At 41.9% G+C, this 20,927-nt stretch overlaps 1 protein-coding gene across 1 annotated transcript in view; it reads left to right on the forward strand.

Annotated features, from left to right (window-relative positions):
- UBE2F (ubiquitin-conjugating enzyme E2F (putative)) overlaps nucleotides 1-20,495 on the forward strand; it is a 79,094-nt gene extending 58,599 nt beyond the window's left edge. Inside the window, exon 9 of the mRNA XM_009584022.1 lies at nucleotides 20,140-20,495. Coding sequence (XP_009582317.1) covers nucleotides 20,140-20,190 — 51 coding nt within the window. The 3' untranslated portion in view covers nucleotides 20,191-20,495. The remainder of the gene's footprint in view (nucleotides 1-20,139) is intronic.
- The last annotated feature ends 432 nt before the right edge of the window (nucleotides 20,496-20,927 follow it).

The following is a 20,927-nucleotide window of genomic DNA, read 5'->3' on the forward strand; positions in this document are numbered from 1 at the left end:
ATCTGAATGCTTGTTTCTTCATTGGATTAGGTCCAGGCAACACACTCCGAAGGTTTTTACTGGCAAACTGTTTTTTCTAATGCCTTCCCCAAGGAATTTTCAAAAAATAATGCTCACTTAATTCTTCAATGCATTATTTTTAGCCCCATTCTCCTTGTCAAACTCGTCATCCTTGCCAACAATTTCCTGTTACAGCCATACACTTTGTTAAACTTTTCCAGTTTCCCTGTGAAATTTTGTATGCAAACAGTGCTAATGATAGTTGAAGAATTCTGATCATTACTATTTTCATTTTTTTAAGCTCGGATGCCTAAAGTTTGGTGATGGCTCAAGACAACTGGAAAATCAGCTTTAGAACAGAGAAATTATTTTGAAAGCATTTACTTGAAGTTTATTTCAGGTGGTCTTTAAAAAAATGTATTTTATTAGTATTAACGTGTTTGCACCGGTGCTAGAGGAGCAGCCATGTATGAGGTCGGTTGTGCTAGATGCTCATAAGTGATGAGGAACAGTTTCTCAGCTGCACCCTGCCTGTTTCACTGCAGGGGGACATGGTGGGGAGAAGTGATGGAGCATGCAAAAGTGACTTGTGTTGTCACACTGGTAACACAGTACAGAGGGAAAACCTTTGCTTTGCTTCTTTCTGAAGGTAGCGTACTGGAGCCTGACTGGTTTTTCTTTGCACCACTTCCCTGAAGCTTCAAGTCACAGTGAGCAGGGGAGGTGCTCCTCTGAAACAAAGCTTCCCCAGAGCTGGCAGTACTCTTCTGCCACTGCAGCAACTGGAAGAGTTGCCACGGTGAAGCAGTAGATCTAACTAGACATCACAGCTCTTCTTTCTATTTGATGTGGGAGGCTCTTCCGTCCCTTCTACCAGATTTCACTGAAGAGCCTTCTCACTAAATTATCTTTTACACTTCATTGTAATAAGCTTGACAGTTCTGTTGGGTGGAAATGCTTTTGATTAAAGCGGAACTGTTTGAGTTTGCATCTTGGCTAAAGAGGCAGTCATGTTTCTGGCTGGCTCTCCTATTCTGTGTTGCACTTGCTGCTTTTTCGCTAAGTAGCATTTCCTGCATACACGGTCCAAGTGAAGCCCACTAGGTGTTGTGGAAACATCTGGCTAGGTACTCGTGTTCAGAAGAAAGCATGTACAATGACCCTGTGTCCAATCTGGAAATCATCACTACAGCATGCATGTTTGCAAGTGGAGGGCTCTGTGAGTTCAGAGTCCACAACTATTGCCTCTTTCAGTACTGCGCAGGCTTTTTCCTACTTGTGGGACATAAGTGGGGATTTAAAAGGTCAGTATGGTTTTGTGATCCTCCCCTCACAAGCTTTACCTATGCTTTAGGTAAAGCTTTACAAGCTTACCTATGCAGGTCAGAATACATTGGAGTCCATCTTTCAAGATGTGTTTTTCTTGTCTTTCTCGTAGTTGAATGCCAGGCTCTGTTCTGTAGTCCCTCATTGAAAACATCCAACTGTTAGATGCTTCAAAGTTTTACTAAATTATTTTTAAGGGGTTAAAAAAGTGGGCACATTCTTGTGTCATTTTCAAAATTTGTTCCCTAAGTCCTGGCCAATAACATAATTGTAAAACAAACTGAAAACTGAAAAAGTTTTAATAATAAACCCCTGCTTTCATCTGCCAAGCCAATCAGATGGAGAATGTAGATGATCAAAGCATTATTCGTCACCCTCTTCAGAATATTGGGAAAGCATCTTTAGCAATTATTGGCAGGGCAGAAGGATCAGATTGGAGTTGGACACTTGATGGTAGCTTGGAAAACACAAGTAAGTCATACCGTGCATCTAAATGTGCAAAGTGCTGGATGCCCTCAGTTTCTCCTTCAATTAAAAAGGAATTGAGAACATTCAGAGTTTTTCAGGATGGGTCTTTAGTTTTGCATTGATCTTGTAGCAGATGTTCCACAAAATACCCTTAGCTAACTGTCCTTCCTCCATTTCAGCACGCCACATGAAAATGCATTAACTATTCCTACAAGACCCAGGGGTGTAATGAAGTGTGAATACAGATTAGCTGCTGCTCATTCCTGTCTCCCGTATGCAAGAACAAAGGCTGATCACAGTATGGAGAGGGATTGCAAGCTGTTAGTCACATGCTGGGTTAACATACCCTAATGTAATCTTGCATAAATGAATGGAGATAAAAACAAAATGTAAATTCGCTGTTACTGGAAGGATGTAATATAATATCCAGCTCCAAGGTGATGTAGGTAGCCTGGTATTTTGCTAATTGTGCAGAGCGTTATGAGATCTGGCATGTCGCATTACTGTCCTGTTTCCTGCTGCGTGCTTGTCAGAAACCTCAAATTCGTGGCTGACGGCTCTGTGTTACTTGCTTGAATTTCTGCCTTCATCCAATTTATTTTGTAATTTATTGAGACAGAGTAGCTTCCTGCTCTAAAACAACTTGAAGAGCGACAGATGCAGGCACACCTGTCGCGCAGAAGCAATGCTGGAGAATTTTGGTATGAAATCATCAAAAAATGGAGTCAAGCAACATCCTCCACCTTGTGTAGAGTACCTGGTGGTGCTGGCTATTTCTTGTTTAAAGGCAGAGATTTCTTATTCGCACTCTTCCGCATCCACAGCATGAGCCTCTGCTAGCGCTTTTGGGTATGGTGGCTCACTTGACACAGCGTGAAGGGATAATGCCTGACAGCATCTTGCTTGTTGTGTTCTTAGCTATGAAACCAAGTTTCCATACACATCAGTCAAGGGAGGATAGCACACTGAATATTTGTCAAAATAGTCTGGAATTTCATTTGATGACCTGTTGAACGTGGTGTCAGAAAGTGGTAGGTCAGCAATAAACAAATTTTTCTGGAATCTCTTTCCTGCACCATGCCGGTCCTGATTTAAATATTACCTTGTTTGGCCTCGCGTTCATTTTGGCAAAGTAAATGGAGAGAAGTGGGTTGGTTACAGCTGCCAAATGAAGTGTTGTCAGGGAGTGGGTCTTTTCTATGGATTCCAGCCCTGTGTTGGCAGTCTTAGGAGGAAACTATCTGAAAACTTCAGCTTGTTGTTGTGTACTGACTACCTTGTCAGTAGTGTGAATATTCAGTAACAAATTCTATAAAGCCAGAATATTTTTCTGGTGTCTAAAAAGAGCTTTATTTCAATAGTAAAACATTTACCATGTAACCTGCAAATTATTTTCCATGTAATATATTCTATTACTCAGCAGAACCTACAAATAAGTTATTACTTTTGAGCTCATGGCCTTCTGTTGAGTGTATGGATTGATCGTAGCTGCCATTCTTACACATATGCGGTCGTGTGGCAAGCCCTATCCGTTGGAGTCAGCAGTTGTTAACGTTGACAGCAATTTCAGCAGGTTTTTACTTGTTTTTAGCACTGGAAAAAAATTACGCTTGCTATGAGTTTCATAGGAACAATTCAACAGCTGTGTCTGTCTAGAGCCCTTTAATCAAGGGTCCCACTGGATTTTCTCATCTGAGGATATCATAAGGGTGCTGGTTATTATATGACTTCTTCTCTGATTAGGTAGTACTCTCCACTATGTCAGCTTATGGTCAGGCACTCTAATTTTGTGCTTAAATTACAGATATTTATCCTGGAGGATTGGGCAGTTGCTTTTACTGTGTTTTATTTGGCTGCAACAAAAGAAGCAACTTCTAATAGTGCTGCTGGCCGAAAGAACCTGATGGGGTACGTACTCACCAGCAGTGAAATCTGTAGGGACAAGATACCTAACAATTGCTGTAGCTGTACGTAGCTGGGTATCTTGCATTACCGCAGTGGAGCACTGATCTAGCGCTGCTGGGGTATTAGCATATCACTCAACTGAAAATAAATCCTTTATAACTTCCAAAGTACTTACAGTGCTTGTTGTAGAAAACAACAGCTGCTTTTGATTCTTTAGTATCATTGAGCATATGAAACCATGGGCTGAAATCCCTCTTGAAAAATAAATAGGAATTACATTTAATAGGATGAAGAGGCAGTAAACCAGGTTTGGACATATTTTGAATATTTTGTTTATTTCGTATTGTCTGAAAATTCACTGATGTCTGTCTGCAAAGCTTAAATAGGTAGGTAACCCTGTGAAAGATTTCACAGATAACAACAAAGATGATCCTTTGGTTTAAGACTTGTATTTGCTTCATCAGGAATGAAAATTAATGTTTCACCACTGCAGATTTGGTTTTTTTCCTCCACTGGCTGCAGTCAAGACAAGCTTTTCACTTTGTCTTGATTTTTCTTATAATGATTAGTAGTAATTGTAAGTGATTTCATTTTGATATCTTTAATAATAAAATGAAGAAATAGATTTAAAGAAAAATAGGGTGGTTTTTTTTTTACTTTCAGTATCATGAAGTTGGTTAATGTTGGTTTACAGTAGAATTTGTAAATATGCTTGACACTTATTTTTGTGTGAATAGAATAGGATCTGATGTTTACGAATTTAGTTTGAACATCAAGCATTGCAATTTTGAGCATAGTTTCTTGTAGACAGGACTTAGTTATACAAATGGCCGGAGCCCTGAAGCAGATGAGGACACGTTATTATGGTAAGAGAACGTAGTTACCTCCTCTCACTGCCTGGGTAGCAAGGGGCCATAGATGCTCGGGCATTCTCAGTTCACTTTAAGTTACTGTTAAATTTGAGATCTAATGCCTAGATCTTATTTAGGGCACTTCATCAGTGGAAGAAACAAAGCACACCGATGGAGAGCTCATCGTGTTTTTGTTACTTTGCAGGTGGGAATGTAGTGATGTAGAGAGGGAAATTACTCACCCTGGGTAGGACAATAAAGCAGTGGGGGTCTGGGCATTCACTTGGATCCTCTTAATCCTGGATTAATACCCTGTCATTTAAATTGCATTCTGTTTCATATCTTTTCCTTAATTTTGACTTGAATGTGTCTCAGTCTTGCTGTAATGTTCCTACACAGACAACGTTTCTCACCTATTTTATCTCTGCTCTGGCAAGTTCAGTTATGAAGGAGTAAAGACAGACCGCTTTTCTGTGCTGTGCTGCCCTTCTTACTTGTAGGTGCCAAAGGTTCCTGTTCTGTAGAAAAGCTAAAATGCACAAAGGAAGAAGCAACCAATTTTGTAATCTAAGCTTGACATTCTACTGTTTTTTTTTTCATTTGCCTGCAAACCAAATCCCTTTTCTGGTTTTCCGAACTGAGATTGGACTGTGGTTTAAATCAGCACTGTGCTGCCCTGACTGCAGTCACAGCTGAGACTCTTGTCTTAGGGGTTTTCTTTCTTACCTCTTAGGAACTTCAACCCTACAATCAGCCTATGTTTGTGATAAACAGAGTAGAGAATGTTTGGCAAGGAAATCAGTGCGAGTCTTAAGATTGCGTCCCTAATAGTAAGTAACTCTCCTGTCCGAATTGGTTCAGATAGCCATTCTCCCTTGAGGAGCCCCTCTTTGGCACTGCATAACACTGACAAAAAGAGGCTTCAACTGGGTTTTTGAAACCATTCTCCTTGTGCTGCTGAGAGGAGAGTAGCTCTTAATGGCTTGGCAGTGGCTCCACACCATTCACTCATCCATATGATGAGTGGTTACTCATCCATGATATAAATTACTATATTCTACAGGCAGTCCCAGCTATAACTCCTTGGCTGAAAGGAAATTCTCTCTTGTGTGTGATTAAAGTCAGTGGCCATCTCTTTAAAAATAAAAATAAAGGCGGCCATCGGGAGGATAATTTTCTGAACAAGGCAGCACAGTACAGATAGCTACTAAAATAGGTGGAAAGGAAAAGAAAGGTTTTGCCTTGATCATTAGAAGAAATCAGTTTAACATAATTCATGTAAATTATTGTAAGTGGGGAGAGATACAGAACTGCAGGGCACTTCAAGTTTAAAGTAATCTTTTGATTAAAGTTTCCTAGGCTGTAAAACTGTAATTGGGTAGGGGAAGGAGGGGAATCCATCTGTATAAGCGAAACAATCTGGTCTCGAACATACTGGAATATGAGATAATAGTAATTACGTGTAGAACAAAAGAGTTTCTGTGGAGCTGAGAGTAAGGGAATTACTGAATTGACAAGCCCGACACTTTCCTCCTCCGTTCTCAAGACTAAAAATTAGACTTTTAACAAAATGTTTGGTGCATCACGCTGGTATGGATAGATGTGTCAACCTCAGTGCCACTATAGTTTTTGAAGGATTTCTGTTTTCTATCCTTTTACTTCTCTGATAAAAGTTGGATATTGTTTTGGAGACTGTCAGTCTAATATTCTTGTAGCAGCAGCAGAATAATTTGAAGAAATATAAAATGGTGGGTAATGATGAAATTGAGTAAGGAGACACTGGAAAACTTTGCTAGGCAGCTGGCAGGTTACATGAATATAAGCTTGTGTTTTTAATGTAACTGCAAGTTAAAGGTCTTGATAGCAACATTTATTTGTTCTTTCTTGCTTATGCCCAGCATAACCAAGTAATGTGATTCAGAATCACTGTTCAGGAGGGCTGTTTGTTCTGTAACCGTAGGTTTTCCAGCACTCCATCCTTGAGACGTTTTCAGAAGGTATTACACAGAATCACAAAGTCGCTGAGGTTGGCAGGGACCTCTGGAGATTGTCTAGTCCAGCCCCTGTGCTTGTGGTAGAGTCAGCTGGGGCAGGTTGCCCAGGACCGTGTCCAGTCAGATTTTGAGTATCTCCAAGGACGGAGACTCCGCAACCTCTCTGGGCAACCTGTTCCCATGTTCCACCACCCGTACAGTTAAAAAACTTTTTCTAATGTTTAAAAGAAATCTCCTGTATTTCAATCTGTCAAATCCCATCAGGTATATATATCCATTGAGGTCCCCCCAAGCCTTCTCTTCTCCAGACTGAACAGTCCTGGTCAGTTGCTCAGTCTCTCCTCATATGAGAGAGGCTCTGATTCATTAATCATCTTTGTGGCCCTTTGCTAGGCTCACTCCAGTAAGTCCCTATCTCTCTAGTCCTAGGGAGCCTGGAACTGGGCACAGCACTCCAGATGTGTCTCATGAGGCCTGAGTGGAGTGAAAGGATCACCTCCCTTGACCTGCTGCCAGTGCTTTTCATAGTACAGCCCAGGATGCTAGTGGTCGTCTTTGGTGATTCACAGCCAGCTTGGTGACCACCAGGACCCCAAGGTCCTTCTCTGCAAAGCTGCTTGCCACCCAGCCAGACCCCAGCATGTACTGGTGGATGGTGTTATTCAGGGGCAAGACTTCTCCTTGTTAAACTTCATGAGGTTCCTCTCTGTCCAATTCTCCAGCCTGTCGAGGTCCTTCTGAATGGCAGCACATCTATCTGGTGTATCAGCCACTCCTCCCAGTTCTATATCATCAGCAAACTCCACCTCTTTATCCAGGTTATTAATGAAGAGGTTAAAGAGTATTGTTCCCAGTATCAACCCCTTGAGTTGCAGTGGGACTTTGTGCCACTGATCACAACCCCCTGAGCCCAGCAGTTCAGCTGGTTCAGTCCACCTCACTGCCCATTTATCTAGTCCATACTTAATCAGTTTGTCTTGGAGCTTCACTGAAGTAAACCTTTAGCAATTGCTCTGCTTTTTAGTCTTGTTTTGTAAAGGAATAAGGCTTATGCAGTGATGCCATCCATCTGGCCCCTTCCCTCATCCTAGCCTCCCCCTCAATCCTTTTGAACACACATCAATTTCCATCAAATTTGACAGAGCAGCAGAATCTTTACATCCAGTTCCCATAACTGCCACAAAAGCTGTCAGCAGCAGCAAAGAGAGGACGGTCTGTGAGTGAGCCACCAGGAGAGTCTCCCATGAAAGCTCAGCCAGGACCCACCCCGGGTGGGCTGTTGTCGGGCCCATGTGGGCACGTGCAGCTCGGAGCAGACCGTGCACTTTGCCTTTTTCCCAGCTGGTGGCAAGGAGACCTGGGTGCAACCCAAGAGGGCTGCAGGAGGGTGAGGGAACTGGGGTTCTTGCTGGGAGAGAGCAGGTTGTAAAGAGTATCAAGGAAAAGCTGTATCGTGCTGGGGGGAGGAGAGCAGTAATGATAGTCTGCAAATCTTTAGGCAGTCAGATTTTGCTGTCTTTGCTGAATGTGTCTTTTAAAGCCCTTTCTTGATTTTGCTAGATATTCCCTAGCTGTATGGGTAAAAATGTGTGGGTTGCAAATAGGCTCTTGCACACTAAGTGAGGCTTTATTCTGGTGAAGAGAACTATCCGCAAGCTATTCAAACGCCACGGGGAGCCCCATTACTTCATAGTGATCATGAGATCTGCATATTTTTACTTGCGTTTGTCTTTTTTCCTCTTCCGTATTTAGCCACATCTGAAGTAATTAGTAATCAGTCTACTGTATACATTAATTTTTAGGGGATTTTTGCACAACTCTCATTTTTTCATTTTCAGTACTGCTGGCTCTTACTCCAACAATAGAAAGATAGATGCTATTAAGGTTGCTTAAGAAGTAATTGAGGTCAAGGCTTTGAAACTATTGCTTCTTCATCTTGCATTATTAATTCTCACGGTTTACAGAAAGAGTGGCTTTGTAAAACCCATTGTAACATTGTATACTGTATCATAGTATACTAGCTGCTCTGCTTGCATGCATTCTGCTAGCCTTTTCACAATGTCTGAACATCTCATTGGATTACGACTTATCATTTTTAGTTGTTTTCAATTCGTCTGTAAACTGGATTTCTCCTTCTCTACTTTCACTCTTCCCTATGATCTTGGAATTATTCTGATGTGAAGTTTGTGAGGTCACAGTCTTTCTCAGCAAGAAATTACAGTGAAAAAGAAAGTTCCCAAGAGTTTGCTGTGGGATCCAGGGCTATGGCAGAAAAGAGTTTGAGGCAATATAGCTACTTCTCTACCTATAGAAACAGTAAGAAGGTATTGTTTTTAAAACTTAGTAGTATAAGAAATGTTTTGCCAAATGTGGTGATGCTACAGTACTTCAGGAATCCCTTGGTCTTTGCTGGGTTTCCTGATGCTTCATCTCCAGTTGCGGTGTGTCAGGAGATTTCAGGACAGCTCTTCAGACAGTTCTTTCTATGGGATGATCCCATTAATCTTTGCAAAAGAAATGCATAAAGACATGGGTAAGCTATAACTTGACCTCTTTACTACCTTTCTCTCTTCTTAAGTGTTTTTCTTCTTGGTGTCTGTTTATTTTATCTGGGATCTCAGCTGATTGTGCCAGAGCTTGTAATTCTGATACATCATACCTTAAAGTACGAGTAATTGTTTTGCGGGGCCATCATTACAAATGGTCTCTCTAAGACTTGCAGTGTTGCAGGCTGGAGTGCCGACCTCACCTTTCTTTTCAGTGCTACCTTTTGTACTGTAAACACGCAGCAGATTCTCCACCCAGGACAGTCATCTCCATTCCTTTGACCCATTCCCACTGCTTTGCCAGAGAAACTCAGAAAGAGCTACCAGGATAGATCTGCGCCTCCAGGAACTCCTCAGGCTTTTGATTTGTGATCTGGGTCCAAGAATTTAGGATACAAATTAATATGTTTTCATCTTCAGTTTGTTCAGTGCTGGACTTTGTCAACAGCTCAGTTGATGCAGTTGTCTCTTAGCTCAAGGAAGGGTAGGCAACAGAAAGGCTGTTTAGTTCTTGTCAAGACAGGGATATCGTTAGAGCTGACAAGGGGAGGTATGCCCAGATCTTGCTCTCATTATGTTTGCCTCAGGCTGGCTTTATCAGGCCCTCATTTTTTAGGTTGTTTGCATTGTAGAATATTTGAGTCAATGCGTTGCTTAAATTAATCTCATCCTTGCTGTGCTGTTTTACTTACTCATGTTTGAGTTTCTCATGGACTGGCATCTGTCTTTGTCCGTTGTCTAGTATGAGGTTTTCCACTTGACCTCATTGCCTTGTTTAAATTGATAGCCCTGCACCAGCCCTTGACATCCTGAAGTCTCTCTTCCTAATAAGAAGTAGCTGGTTCTGAACATTTTCTTCAAGAATACTGCTTTTTATTTCTAACAGTACAAAACTGTGACAGGATGAAAGTGTGAGGGGTTTTTTTTAACCTTCTTCAAGTAAAATAAGAAACTCGCATTTATTCCTGGATATTGAATTGAGTATCTATTTCCTGATTTCTTCTAAAAGGGGTTACGAAATATTGAAGAATTGTTCTACTTAAATGCACCCACAAAGTGTATCTGAGGAGTGGAAGTATATATTCACCTTTGGCCAGACAAACCTGTCATCTCTGTGTAAGGAAACTTTTTTTCCCCTTATTTGTAATGAATCCCACAGTACTCGTAGCTGATCCAGAACTTGCAGCCTCGCTTTCCTGACGTCCGCTGCCACCGCTCAGACGTCAGCTGCTCCACGCACCGATGCGATTTCATGCCGATGATGGGGATGAGTGTGTGTCGCTGTGACACCTGAAGACGTCAGCAAGGCAATAGCCGACAGTGTGTGCGTCATTGCCTTTGCCTTCCCTAGCCCTCCAGATCTCTGGATTTGGAGGGCTAGGGAAGAAATCAGAGCTAGAGCCCCAGCACCTTCATTGTCCTGAAATTCTTTCTCTTCAAGCCATTTGTTTCAGACCACGGGTTTCCAGCTGGTACGAATGACTTTGGACACCACATTTACGGTTTATGAGTTGGTAAGCAGCAGAAGGAGCTTCTCGAGGGAAGAACGTGATCTACTGCATTAGAGGCTAACCTTAGCTTTTCAAGCTTTTACCACACTGGAAAAGAATTTAGCCCTAAAAGGATTTCAAACTTGATGTGATTTTTTTTGGAAGCTGTTTAATTTTTGTTGTGGTTTTCATTTTTGATTACAGCTTAACTGTCTTATTAAGAACAACAGTACCATCCCAGTTCAAAAACATCTTTTCATAAGACTTCTCTCTGTGAGTCATTGCATTTATTTATCTCCATATTTATTGCAGTAAATCCTTCACTTCCTCTGCACACCCAATCACCCTGTTCGGTGTTTGTTGTTCTCACTGAAATTGTGGCAGCCACAGTAGAATACATATTTGTTTTTCTGCAATATTCCTGCATTTAGAGAACTGCACTGGGGTTTTTCTTGGATTCCCTCCCCATTTTATGTTCCATGTCCGTGTTACAGCCTTTGAAGCCTTTTCCCAGTGAGCATAAAGTACATTAAACGGCATGTGCAAATGAGCAACAGCACAGCTGCTAATTGTGCTAACAGATGTAAATAGGAAAAATGTTACTTTTCTAATGCTGAAAGTATTTATAGAAACTATTATCCATCTTTCATAACACTTTGATTATGGATGGAGCCTCTTTCAGGTTCAGCAAAGTTGATTAAGCTTTTGCAGATGGTTTGACTTGCTGAGGTAATGATGGAAATGTGGAAGAAATGCAGATGTTTTAAAGCTTGTTTTACATGCTTAAGGCAAATAAGTGGCTTAAAAGGAAAGCTTTTGCTTTGCATTCTTTAGAAAAATGCATGGCTTTAAAACGGAAACATACAGGAGGGTTGTTGAATGCAATTAAGGAGTCTGACCTCTTTGAGCTGAGTTCCCCATGTGCCTCACCTGCCTGGTCAGGTTTGTTTGAACATCGTTTGATTTGAGTAGAGTATGACTTGCAAAAACCCTCTCACCAGACCCAGGCAGCTTCCATTTCCTCTGCGCTTGTAATTTATCCATTAAAATCTCAGATCCCGAGGACATATCCTCTCTTGGGAACGAGTGGCATCCTCATGGGTGGAAGTGCATTTGCAGCACAGAGGAGGTTAACATCAGTGTAATTGTGATGATTCAGGTGATTTTCTTGAAGGGTGCTCTCTATAATCCTTTCCAATAACTGTATCGACAAGATAGCCAGTGTGCCTGGCACCAGCCTCAGGCTGACCCCTGCAGCGTTGGAGGAGCGGGGAGACAAGCGCCTGACATCAGGCACTGAGCGACCGAGCAATCTCCGTGCTCCCTGGTTTAACTCCCAGGAGGTTTTCTTTGTTTTCAGCAACCTGGGCGAAATCATAGATGGTAATAAGCAAATCAGTCACAGTCAGGGCAAATCCTGAGTCATTTCGCACTGCGGCCGTATGACCAGAGGACTCGCAAAAGTCTCCACCATCTGCCTCCAGCGAAGCTGCTCTGTAAGCCAAAGGGCAGATTTGGCAAAAGTGTCAGGACCTGCATCGCATTTGATCCAGGGAACGATTTTCTTTAGGAATCTGCTTTGCCCTCTTCAGCTGGCTCTGTTCCCTTTGCACAAATGGGATTTAGATGTAGTTATCCCTGGCTACCCCGGCAGCTTTCACACCCTGCCTCCTAATCCATAGCCCTTTCCTCTTCTGATAACTTGAGAGAGTGCTTTTTTCCCTTTATCTTTGCTTCACTGGCAGACAACAAAGTTTGTAGAAGCGTGAGGGAAATGGTTCCTACTTAAGATCTGAGAATCTCAAACAAATGGATGTGCTGCTTCATGTTCAGTGTGCTAATGCTTCACTCTATCTTTGCAACGCATCTTTGACTCTCCCCAGAGCAGTGTCCTGGCAGGCAAGTCACTACTTTTCACACCAATTCTGTAACCTATCTATATCTACAGATATTTTTCAGAAAAAGGTCCAAAACTTAGTGTTTCTTTCTTCCCCACAATGCTGCTTTTTTCCAAATAGTCGCAGTAAAAACAGCAGTAGTGTTTTTGGGGTTTGGTTTGGGGTTTTTTTTCCCCCTGCAGTAAAAATTCCACCATTTTTCTTCCCCTTGGGACTTAGCTACCAAAGAGATCTACTAAAGCATTTTCTCGTCATTTTGCAAAATCAGAATAGCTTGATGTCTAGAAACGATGTTTAAAATCTGAAGTAGAGAACACGGGCCGTGAAAATTGATGCAGTTTCGACTGCACGTGCTGGGCACGGGAGCTTGTCAGAGATACCTGTGTATAGGTTTTTCACCCCCGACTCTTTTCTTTCTTCATAGAACTAAAATTTAATTACAGAGCTTGGAAAATTCTTCAGATGGTGTAGAGGCTGAGCTAAATAAAACAATGACAGGGAAATGATAGCAAGGCAGGAACATGAATTGGAAAAACACCTCATACTTGAGATTTTGTATTACTCAAAGGTTTCATTCAGCTCCTTTTTAAATGGGAGTGGGTGTGTGGGGGTTGGTGGGTGTGAATAATCATTATTTCCTGCCAGATGGAAAAGAAAGAAAAGGTCGCTTTAAATATAATTCATAGGGCTAGTGGGTAAATTTACCTGTTTATTATGTCCTCCTCCTAAAGCTTTGGCTGGAGCTGAGTAATGTCATGTTCCTGGTGCTCAGAAGACCCCTTTACTAAACTGCACTTTAAGTAAAACCACAAGTAAGGTCCTAAGAAATTGTTTGGAATTCAACCGTGGTGATAAACTTTGGATTAAAATAGTGTTCTGTTAAAATAGTGCTTTTTTATTATTATTATTATTTCATTGTTTTCTTTAACACAAAGGAGGGAAGGGCAGGAACAATTGAGTATGTGTGTCATCTTTTTTTTGTCTCCATTTGAATTCTACAGACTTGTAAATCTAAACAACGTGAAGGTGGATCAGAGTTTGTCACAGTATCTGGGTGCTTGTTGTCACGATCGAGGGACAGATGTGGTACACTGCACATTTTCCTGCAGGAACTGGCCAGTATGGCCTTCAACCGTGCGAACACAGCCCCCAAAGAGGCGGGAATAGTTTCTGGTCTCTAACATACTTGAGGCAGAAACTGAGGTCAATATTGTGGTTGCCAAATACCGCAGTGTGTGAAGTGGTGCCAGTAGTGGGTATATTAAGGATAATGAGCTAAATCTGCTTTGTTTTGGGGTTTTTTCTGTTGTGTAATTCTTACGTATACATTTGTTTCAAACAAAAAAACCCCTACAGATTCCTGAGATAAAAGTTTCCATTACAACTTTTCTAAATTTCTCTCGTAGCTGTCACAGAGAAGTATTGTGTTTGCTTTGGATAACTGAGCAGATCTTTCTTTTTCAAATTAAAAGCTTAATAATAGACAAGCAGTTAACCAGTACAACTCAGTGCGGTATAAATTGTTGGAAAAAATCAAGTCTCTTCTCTTAGAGGCACCAAATCAGGTCAAATCCCAGTTTTCAAAAAGGTACCTAGTTCTTGAGTGCGTGCTTCAATATGCTTCCTACAAATTGTAGACCGTGCTTCTCTTCTGGGGTTTTGGGGTGGCTGTTTTCCTATTGTTTCCATAATTGCCTATACATTCTCTCCCAAGTACTCCTCAAAGATACATAATTTGTGATAAATTACCACTCTGGCCAGGTACTGGTTGTTTATGCCTTCAGTGTAAAATATCTTGTAGTAACAACTTTTTATAGTCTGCCATATTTCTTTCATCTCATTTCAGTGTGGCATGTTTTTAAGATGAACAGCTCATCAGTTGAGACTTAAGTGAATTGTTTTAATATTACATCAGTTAGTATTTTTTTATCTAAAGCTAATTAGATAAGGATTTGCTTTTTAATATTTCTTAATGCAAATCATTGCACATGTATGTTCTTGCCAGAGAGCATGATAATACAAATGAAAATCATGAAATCAGTTAAGTTGTTTGAAATTGATGTCTTTGGCCAGAGTCCTTACTAAAAAATATGTATATATTTATATGCTTTAAGGCTATTTGTTAAACTTCTTTGTATAAACAAAACTTCTTTGTTTAAGTACAAAAATACACCCAGGAGAAGTTCAATGGGATGTTTTAACTTTATGGTCTGTGCTGTAATGCAGTTTTCAGCTAATGATATTGTGAAATATGTCATGGCTTATATTCCATACTCTTCATTCACTGATGGATTTTGAATTTCCCTTAGATTGATTGTCCCCATATGATTTTCATCAAATGAAGCAGTAATTTGGTCAGCATTACTCATGCATCAAATATTTCCCACAGGGCTACTCACATATCGCTCTTCTCTCCCTCTCACCTCCCCGCAGCTCAGGGCAAAGCTGCTTTGGGGCTGCTCCAAAATTGTCTAAATTCTCCTGTTTTAGATGGTTTCCTCTCATACATGGATTTGAGAACTGAGCACCTTCAGATCTGGACTTCCACCAGGGTCTTGCTTATCCAGGGTGAGGACTGGGATAGGACAAGGACCTGGAGGTGGGGCAGGGGGGACAAGCTGCAGCCCGGTGCCTGGGAGCTATAGGGGTGGCATGTGGGGCAGGGCGGTGAGGCCCTCAATCCCCACGGATCTGTGTCCAGGCTCATCTGTACCTCTTAGCATCCAGCTGGAGCTGGGAGAGGACCTGCTGTGCTCTTTTGGAGTATGCTTAGGTTATGATGTTTTGTTTTGTTTACATTTTTATTAGTTTCCTATTCCCAGCTGATCATCATATACTTTTTTTTCCTTTAAAACGTATGGGGAAGGCATTTTTTGAATCACATAATCTGATACTTGTACTGTCCATCCCGTTACTGTGTTGTGTGATGGGATGGCCATTGTGCTAAGGGGATACTGGCATTGTCTGAGCTTCAACTTCCCGTACTTCCTACAAGGCCAGTGCCTCATTAAGGTCCCTGAATCACGTCACTCTGTTTTGCACAGAGGAGGTCTATCTCCTGGCTTAGCACCAGGCACAGACCTCTCTGGTTGCATGTGTGTGTCCTTCCACCCTAGACAAGGCAAGGAGGCAGGTACTGGTAGAAACCCAAGCCTCGTTCCTCCCTACCACCCAGCACATCTCCAGAGAACCCAAGGGCAGTTTTATCCACCTCTTACTCCATCTGTCTTCTATCTTCAAATCTGTGAAGGTAATACTGTGAGGTTGGTGAAGGGCAAATGATGGTAGTTTAAAATCAGATTTCCCCTTTGAAAAGCTCTTCCAGATGGTATTTCCACTGGTGGCCTATCAGGGCTTAATGGCTGGCTGAGTTGTTTCTGCTGATGTTTCATGTGTTACAGCGTCAGTAGCTTCTGTAGTAAAATGTCACAGTAACAGTCAACTCTCTCCCCCTTCATCAGTCTTTGGCCTGACAACTCTGATGACGTGGGAAGCTACTTCAGCGTAGAGGCAGGCAGCTGTGCCTCTGGCCAGGCTAGCAGTGGGACGTGATCCAGGTCGAGAGAGGTGGCAGGAGCCCCACCTGGCAAAGCAACCACCACCATCAGCTAGATGAGTGTTCTGGCAGGCACGTAAATGGTCGTTGACATGAACTGCTTTTATGGTGGAGGATTTCCAGCAACAAACCTTTTGACTCTTCTCCCTCTCAGCATCAAGACCGCGGGATGTGGTATGCTTTTTCTCATCAGTGTCTGTCTTGGCATCAAAGGATGGTTGGGGCATAGGGGACTAATCAGACTTGGAGTTGAGTACAGTTTCTTGGAGTCTCCTGCAGAAAGAATCAGAGAAAGAAGCTCCATTCAAGTGGGTAGGCTTTGGTTTTTTAATAAGAGTAGGTGTTTTGCACAAACCTGCCTTCTAGCCCATCTTTCTGGTAGTCCTACACTTAGGATTTGGAGTTAAGAGAGGGTAAAATGGACTGCTTTGTGTCGCAGAGTATCAGGGCAGGTACGTACCGCGTGGCGATGGGTGCTTGCACACGCAGCATCCTTGTGCCAGGTGAACAACGTGTCTCCAGCTCCACTCCCTGTGAAACAAGGTCCCTTTTCTTTCCCTTAGCATTCTTAGCAGGATTTTGTTACGTGCCTCTTTGTAATGCAGAATATGTGCTGCTCTGATTAATTTTTTTACTTCTGATTATTCAGTACTGCACACAAACAGATGTGCACGTAGAAAAGTGCCCTGTGTTAATCAGGAACTGTTAAGCCATATGGCATGTGAGGAATATTGCAGCTATGGGATGAGAACCTCCTGTTCAGCAACCAGGTTGACATGCAGCGAATACCATGTTAATATATTCTTGCCAACACTGTCATTTCCGTCATCTGGCAAGTCAGCCTAAGTGATGGCATGGATTTCTGGAGCATTCCTTCTCCACTGAGGTCCTGCTTCTGTTAAGTCAGTGCCGAGAACTTACCGTCCCATTTAAAAACTTCATACAGGTATGGGTGAAAAAGCAGAGGATGCTCTGAGCTGCCTCTACTGCATTGCTCTTAGATATTGTAGATACAGTGAAGATGCACTTTGCCCTATTGCATGTCCAGTGGTATTTCTTTGCCCAATTTTTTTTAGTGACCTGTCTTTCGGAGAATCACAAGAGTAGGAAAGTCCAAGAGGGTTCTTGTGTCAGGTGCAGTGTTGGAATCGATGTGCTCTAATGTTGTGAGTGTCCAAGAACGGGCTGACAGCAAGTGTTGCTGCTGCAAGCGATCAGTCCATAATATTGAGAACAACCATCATAACCAGTAAATTGGAGGTTTCCAGCATCGTTTGCCATTATGCGTAATTGTTCTAGCTTGCATCAATGTATCAAAGCTGAAAACAAATTCAAAAGGTCACTTTTCTTTTGTTTGTGTGATATTTTAACAGACTCAAGGTACCTAGAGATTCCTTGCCTGAGGCAGCCTGAGATCTGGGAAACACTCCAATAGACGTGTTGTTTCTAAGTAGTTACTTCAAAAACACTTTAACTGATACTTGGCTATCATAACTGTTGTCACAGGATTGAAGTTGCCCAGTATCTGAAATCTTATTTAAAATGAAGACAGCATTAGCTCTGTAGCATTAGTTTCTTAGCATGCTTAACGTATGGTTGTACGAGCATGGAAACGGGTGTGCTTGCAGCAGAGTTAAAAGTCACTACACAGAATATTGCCTTTAGCAGGTGCTGTATTGTATCGAAATAGCTGCTTCTTTCTCCTAACAAGTGCAGGCATCCTGTCTCTAAGGAGGAAAGGGATTTCTGCAGCCCTAAAGAGTTGGTTTCTTTTAGCAGTCAGTCCTTGCAGGGTTCCTCTCTGCACCTGGGCTCCTCCTGGACGATGCCAAGGTGCCAAGCATCTTACAGTGATTTCCTGTAATGGATGCTTGTAATTTACGCTCTCTGCTTTTATTTCTTCTAAAGTAGAGATCTGTACCTCTCTTGAGAAGAGCCATTAGCGGTGGGTGTTTTTTCCCTAAAGTGCATTTATACTTTTGTTTCCACACCTATGATATTTTTGGCCTTAAACCGTGTTTCAGACTTCTTTGAGATTCAAAGCACTTTGCATGTAATTCATGGACATCTCTGTGATGCACTTTATCAGTTGGAAAATGGAATCATGGACAATGTCACTGATGGATCATAGTTCTTTGATCCTTTGATTTGGGACTTAAACCATGAGATAACCTTTATCCTTTTGCTGATAGAAAAACTCACCATCAGAAAACCAAGCCGTCGTAAAGGGAGCTGATCAGGAAGTGTTTGAAGTGTGGTGTTGGAGGCAAGGAAATACCGATGCATTCCAAGGCTAGCTGTAGCAAAAAGCCTATATTACTGCTTTATTCTGGCGTGATGTGATGTCTAGCAAAAGTATTAGTGGCAGTGTATAGCTAAATGCTGATCAAGACATGGGGGGAAATCAAAATTTTTTAGAAAAAGGGGGCACACAGGTGATGTAGTCAAGCTAGAAGCAGGTAAAGTTAGCTTTGGGGAGGGAGCATTTTAGCTTTGATGATTTCTGTTTGTAAGTATCTTACCATATATTTCAAATTTCAGAATGGGTTACTGCATGCCCCTGCAAGGGAAGACAGCTCTTTCCCCATTTTTAAAACAAGCTTCACAGTTAAAAGCAACTACTCGCTACTTTTCAGACCTTCTTAGCAGTATAGTACAAAGTCATGGTGTGTATTGAGGTGCTCAGCTTTTATCTATTGTTAACAAAAAAGTAAAAAAAGACCCAATACTAAAACCCTTGAACAATGAACGGCCATTATTTACATGGGGCATTAAATTCATGAACTGCTGCTCTGTCTGTAAACTTTGTTTTAATTAGCTCTTTGCTGAGTGGACTGTACGGGAACGCTCAGTGTGCGTTCTAAGGGCATCATTTTATGTATCGGCAAACCTGGAGCTGCTCTCTTGGACAAGGTACGTTGTTTAAAGCAGGAGCGTGCCTTGCTGCGATACCTCAGGTCTCAGCAGCAAGACTTTGTGCCCTTCCTAGTAAAAGCAAGACTTGGTGGGCAGAGGATTTCAGTGCTTCTGTGGCCCCTACTTTCCAGGCAGCTCCACTGCACCAGGACACTGCGTTCAAAACCTCTTCATCTGTTGTGTGTGTTGGTGTTTTATATTCTAGCCAGCATGCAAAACTGGGAGCTGGAAATGAAGCAAGAAGCACTTCGCTGTGAACCCCCCACTTGAATCTGGAGCACAGGCCACTTGGTGTGTTTGTGTTGAACATATTTAATAACAGGCTGTAAGCACACGAGGCAAGGTTCAGACTCAGAATAACATTACAGGAATGTAGCATCTGTCCGACATCCTGGCTTGGAGAAGTATCAAATGAGGAAACTGTGTCAGAATTTCTCCCGCTTGGCATCTCCATGCTTTATAAAGATAAACTACCAGAAATGCGTGCTTTTCCGGAGATACAGAGGTGATATAATAGTCCCATAGGTTTTCTGTGGAGGGCTACAGGTATAAGCGTGTTCCCTCTGAACCACTTTAACAAACGAGTGACTTGGATGATGAATTTTTAATTCTCTAGGCTATAATAAATGACCAAAAAAAAAAAAGCAGTGATTGATTATGTGCTTAATTATGTGCTAGCTTCGATACTGTGCAGTTACCAGGGGGAGGCCAGAGTGAGTATTTGGAACAGAGCTGCCTTAGGGCATGCAGCTTTTGTAACAGTTCCTACCGTAGCCTCTTGCCTCTTTTATCTGGTAAGGACAGCTTCCCTTCCTTCTCTAAAACTGTGGCCAGATTTTTGCTGTGCCACTAGCTGGGACCCGGCCTCCCAGCACCGGCGGCGACCTGTCAGACACAGTCTGTTTGTACCTACATTGATAGCTGGCGATGGCAAACTTTTTGTTCAGTTCAGTCCCCAGAGGAGATCCCCGGCGGAGCATGGACATCTGCTTGCAAGGACTCGAGTGGTCACCTCAGTACTTCTACACCGCGTTGGAAATGTGTACTGGGTCTCGGGGAAAGCGGCAGGGCTTTCACTTGATGGGAATTTGACCCTACTGGTGCTAATGTGGGAATCCACCATCGCTGTAGTCCTATGTGAGTCCCTCTCTGACATGCTTGGGGTAATTCTGCCTGTGCTTTCCTCTAGGAGGACTTTCGGAATAAAGTTGAAGATTACATTAAGCGCTATGCGAGATGATGAAGGGAGATGGATGGCAGGACCATGGCTTCCACACTAGAGTTGTCCTTAACTTCAACAACAACAACAAAACCAGCCCGGATTGTACTAGTCCTGTGTCCATGTTGTACTGAAGAAGAAAACTAACTTCATAACTTGTCCATGTTAAAAGGAGAGTTCAGCATAAATACAGCAAGAAATTGTGTATGTTGGTTGAAAAAGTTGTTTGCTTACTTTTAAAAATGTTTACTCTTCTGAACCGTACTGTATATCCTGTTGATGAGATATGCTTGAGAAGTTAAAAGAAATCACTATTGAAATTGTAATTACACTTTTTTTTAACTCTTGCCTAGTTTGGAGGGGGGAAGGAAAAAAAAAAAACCCGAACAGAAACAGTGGCGTGTTTTTGGAACACTTCAAGTTGGCAATAAAATGGTCTCCTGTGAACCAAATCACAATACTTTTGCCTTTGATGAGCAGAAACAATACAAGCTTTTTCCAAGAGTCATTCAACTAAAGCTTAGAGCTGGCCAGAATGCAAGTGCTAAATGAAATTCTACTTCTGATATTGAAATTCTTGATGATATTTAATGTAAGTATGGTTTTGTCACACATTTGGAATTTTTACATTGTTATTTTCAGCTCCTGTTTGGGCTACAGTATTTTTTTTTGTTTCTATTCATTGTGTGAAGTAGTTAAAAGAAATATAGGCTAATCCATAACTTAAGTAAATGTGTAGTATTAGTAAAATTCTATAT

Source organism: Fulmarus glacialis, unplaced genomic scaffold (assembly GCF_000690835.1).
Source record: "Fulmarus glacialis isolate BGI_N327 unplaced genomic scaffold, ASM69083v1 scaffold3848, whole genome shotgun sequence".
Taxonomy (NCBI): domain Eukaryota; kingdom Metazoa; phylum Chordata; class Aves; order Procellariiformes; family Procellariidae; genus Fulmarus; species Fulmarus glacialis.